The following is a 4818-nucleotide window of genomic DNA, read 5'->3' as shown; positions in this document are numbered from 1 at the left end:
TTTTTCTCCCAAGTACTAGAAATAGGGTATGGAATATATTAGAAGCTAATTTTGACCATACAAGATATTTAGAAAAGTTATTAAACTTTAAGCATGATGATAAACAATTAAACATACAAGCAAACATAAAATGAAACAACTATGCTCTATAATATATAGAATGGGTGGCATCATCAAGAGATGATGATGTTTTAGTAAAAGAATAAATTATTTATGCTACAAATATTTTAATATTAGGTAATTATATATGTAATTTATATACATTCATGAAGATTAGCTACTTGGCCAGCTGATCATTGAGGTCGCCTCTAATTTTCAACACGTGAGTGGGCTCGCGCTCATCGGCTATGACTTTGACCAATTTTTCTAATGGTCCTCTAGCAGATTCTTCTTCAAGTGTATGAGGATCAATTGTATTCTCGGAGGGACCAGGTCGTGGTTCTTTCCCCTTGAAGGTCATCATCTATGGTCGCTTACTCTTTGAAGCGATATGGACAACTTTATTGTAGCACTCTCGAGAGTCTAGTTGCAACTATTTGACCACTCTTACTCCACTAGGGGTTGAAAATTTCATCATCTAGTGGTAGATGGACGATCCTGCCTTCAGACTTCGGAGGAGAGGTCTCCCATTACTGTGTTGAAAGCATACGAGTAGTCCACGACCACGAAATATATTATTTTTGTCGCCTTGTTTTTCTCACCGGCTGTGCCAAGTAGGGTGATTATGCGTGGGGGAAAATGTGGTCCCTTGTAAATCCTTACAAATGTGTGGCAACTGGCTTTAGGTTCGCATCCTTAAGCTNATGGATGAAGGTTGTCTATTGATCGGAAAGCATACAGAAATTATGAGTTTGGTCTTCGTTACGATGAATTGAAGATGCTTCAGATTGATTCTAATATTGTAAATAAATGTGAAGTTCCTGCATTGTTTACATCTGCGCATGTTTGACAACTGCAATTGTGAGTGCTGAGTGTAGCAGTGGATGGATTTTACTCAACTAACTTCTTTTATTTTGTTGAGTTCAAGTACTGAATGCTATATACATATCCTTTTGTATCCTTTAAAATAACAATTGTACTGAATGCTAAATATATTTGAGCAGGCAGATCTCAGCAAACCAGAGACCATACCTGCAACATTGGTTGGCGTTCATATAGTCATTGACTGTGCCACAGCGCGCCCAGAAGAGCCCATAAAAACGGTAAGTTTCACGTCGAATGTTTGATTCATTTCTTTGTTTTCCTTTACTGGATCAAAAATGACTACAGGAAGAAACAGGTTTGTACAGTAAACCATTTACTTATTTGCCTCTGTACATTGCTAACTCCATACCTTTTATAGGCCTTTCATTTAGATTGTCCTTAAAGATTTGAGACATCGAAGTCATAGTCATTTCTAATTGTATGTTACTACGGCTCGTGGGCTGTATCTGATCTCTCTGTTCTATTTAGGTAGACTGGGAAGGAAAAGTTGCTCTTATACAATGTGCAAAAGCAATGGGAATACAGAAGTATGTATTTTATTCCATTCACAACTGTGACAAGCACCCTGAGGTTCCACTGATGGAAATCAAGTATTGCACAGAGAAGTTTCTGAAGGATTCAGGCCTAACTCACATCATAATCCGGTTGTGTGGTTTCATGCAAGTAAATTCACCTAAATTGAAATTCTGAACATGCTGTTAAATGTAGTTTCTGCATGCTTTAGTCTTCGGTTCTTCTGTCAGCTAGATAAATTAGATTATAGCCCTTCATCGTTGATTATTCTCCACATTACAGTCGTCCATGCCCTTTCACCCAAAATATAACAAGTGAGAACAGCTATGAATGATTTTATGTTGAATAATTCAAAAAGAACAAATCTTCANGACATATGGGCTTGTAGATCAAAAACCGATTTTTTAACTGTCACAGTACATTTCTTAGATCATAATTGGGGTTTACAACAAAAATTGATAGGTTTTAAACCATTATATGAAAAACATAGTGCTGAAACTATTTATTTTACAATTTTTGAAGTTTTGCAAGAATATTTATTAACTGGTAGAGTGGTAGCGCTAACACTTGATAATGCAGCTGCTAACACCGCGACAATCTCTTTATTTGAAAAGAGATTGGATCCGCGTGGTGAAGGAAAATTTTTTCACCAGAGATTTGCTTGAGACATCATCAATTTGATAGTTAAAGCAGGTTTAGATGTTATACATTCGAAGATAGAGACGGTGCACAGAGCTATCAGATTTATCGTCGGTGGTAGCAATAAAAGATGGTAGGAGTACGTCAAATATTGTAAGTCAGAGGACCCATCAGTTCGACCTTTGAATTTATGTACAGACATGCCTATCCGTTGGAACTCCACCTACTTGATGTTGGAAAAAGCTTTGCCAATCGCAAAATAAATTACAGATTTCATCAACCAGAAGAACCGTCCGGAGGAAGTTGTCAGCTATGATGATTNTTTTTCCTTCTCTTTCTCTTCATCTCCTCTTTTCTTTCTTCTAATCTTCTTCCTTACTCTTTCTCGTGTCTCCTCTTCTCTTTCTTCTTCCTTCCCTTCCCTTCCTCTCCCCTCCCCTTACTTCTTCTTTATAGTTGAAGATGAAAATGGAAGATAATGAAACAGTGCTGAAATTAGTTTAGGAATATGATTTTTTTTTTGAATTAGACGAACCATTTTAAGCCCCAGGCCGGTCCGTTCGACGGTTTTGTACTGTTCTGTCGGTCCATTACCGGTCCAAAACGGGTTTATTAATATTCCCGGTTTTATGTAAACCCGGACCGAAGTAAAAGATGGCTCTCGGTCGAACCGGTCAGACCGGCCGGTCCAGTCCGGGTTTTAAAATAGAGCACGCAGGCGCAAGCGTAGGCCTCCTATATGGCCATCAGTTTAGAACTAAGTATATGTTCTTTTTTTTTTTTTTTGTTTTTTATTATGACCAAGGGTGTATGAGCCAGTTTGCACGTACCTCAATTTATCTTTTAAAACCTTGGAACTATCGGTCAAATAAGAGTTCAAAATGATCATCTCTATTAACAATCGAGGTGAATCGAACAAAGCAAATGTTGAAGATGTTGAGCTTGACAACTTTATTCTTAGGTAGCACTAGCCTTACAAAGAGACAATCTACATTCTTAAAATTCATTATTACCTCTCTTTCTCTCTCTTTTTCCCTTCTTTTAAGGTTAAGGATTATCTCTTTGTATGACTTTTTGTATGCCTCTTTGTAAGGTTAGTGTTACTCTTATTCTTATATAATTTTTATAAAGAAATTGCATTTATTGAAATTCAATTCAATCTTAGTAGCATAATGAGTAACTTCAAATTGATAATATAAAAAAAAAATTGTTAACCCACCCATGACCCACTCACCCGTGTGGGTACAAGGCTATGTCTACTTGGATGTGATGGGTTGACCCTAATTTAAAAGTAACAACAAAGTGGAAGCTGATGATACAAATTACAATGACATTTGAGGTTCATTTTGAGATTGAAGGGCAAGATGGGCAGGCATTGTTTAAAAATCGGATCATTCTTGACCGGTCAAAGGGCCAGTTGCGGTTGACCGGTCCAACCGATTAACAGTCCCTCTTTAAACAATTCCATTATTGTTATAAGTTTGAAAACTAGTAATACATCCTAAAAGTTACATGTAAACCCTGTGAGTTTAAATAAAGTAAACACCCTCAAGTTTTATTTTTAATATTTTCTCCTCTCCCCGTCACTTCCATCTTTCACTTTTCTCTCTCTCCCATCACGCCCATCATTCTCCATCAATTTCTTTCTTTTTCTTTTTCTTTTTCTCTCTTTCTCCCCCATCACTCCTTGTCACTTTCTTCTTTCCTCTTCCTCTCATCTCTTCTCTCTTTCTTCTTCCTCTATTGTAATTTTTCTTCACTTTCTTCTACTAAGTTTAAAGGAAATATATCAATACCCTTTTACGTTTCTGATGGATAACTAAGAAGAAACCTAAAATAGGGAAGAAAAGGACCGGAGATGTTGTTTATGCTAAAGAACGGCCAAACTGAGAAACAATAAATGGGAATTCACATTATAATTTTAACAATGTAGCAGTTGCATTCTTCCAATGCTGCTGCTCATCAACTTTCTTTATGATTTTTCATTTTACAGTTCCGTCGTTGTTATGGCACAAATGCTAATATCTTGCATGGGACAATTGTAGGTTCTTACAAGTGATACCGTTTTCTCTATTCCGATGACTGAGACTTATAATCTTCTTGGGGTGGACTTCAAAGATATAATTACACTCGAGAAATATTTGCAGGATTACTTCACAAACATATTGAAGAAATTGAAGGACCTGAAAGCACAATCAAAGCAGAGTGATATTTTCATACGAAGGAATATCATTTTGTTATTGTAAATGAAGACACGTCATTATATCATTAAATGATCTTACTATGTTAGTAAAGTGAGATGATAAAACTATATCTTATAAACATTTACTGGAAAAAAAAAAAAAAAAAAAAAACCTCTAGTCATGTTAAATATGAAGTGGGTTGTGGGTAGCACTTGGGCTTTTACCATCTCAAGTCCTAAAGGAGTTCAAATTAGTGGTTTATGGGCCAAATTATCATGACACGCAGGCGCAAGCCTAGGCCTCCTATATGGCCTTCTTATTATGATCAAGGGTATATGAGCCAGTTTGCACATACTTAAATTTATCTTTCAAAACTTTGGAACTATCAATCAAATAAGAGTTCAAAATGATCATCTCTATTAGCAATCGAGGTGATGTTGAGTTTGACAACTTTATTCTTATATAATTTTTATAAAGAAATTGCATTTATTGAAATTCA

General features: G+C 36.1%; 1 protein-coding gene across 1 annotated transcript; it reads left to right on the top strand.

Annotated features, from left to right (window-relative positions):
* The first annotated feature begins 956 nt into the window (after positions 1-956).
* Positions 957-4467, top strand: LOC116106107 (protein HIGH CHLOROPHYLL FLUORESCENCE PHENOTYPE 244, chloroplastic). The gene is made up of 3 exons (XM_031392460.1): positions 957-1202; positions 1453-1668; positions 4182-4467. Exons 1-3 carry the CDS (start codon positions 1083-1085, stop codon positions 4380-4382), a joined length of 537 nt encoding a protein of 178 aa, XP_031248320.1. The 5' UTR covers positions 957-1082; the 3' UTR covers positions 4383-4467.
* The last annotated feature ends 351 nt before the right edge of the window (positions 4468-4818 follow it).

The sequence above is a fragment of the Pistacia vera genome, unplaced genomic scaffold (genome assembly GCF_008641045.1).
Source record: "Pistacia vera cultivar Batoury unplaced genomic scaffold, PisVer_v2 Contig51, whole genome shotgun sequence".
Taxonomy (NCBI): Eukaryota; Viridiplantae; Streptophyta; class Magnoliopsida; order Sapindales; family Anacardiaceae; genus Pistacia; species Pistacia vera.
This window is presented reverse-complemented; position numbering and strand designations above follow the sequence as displayed.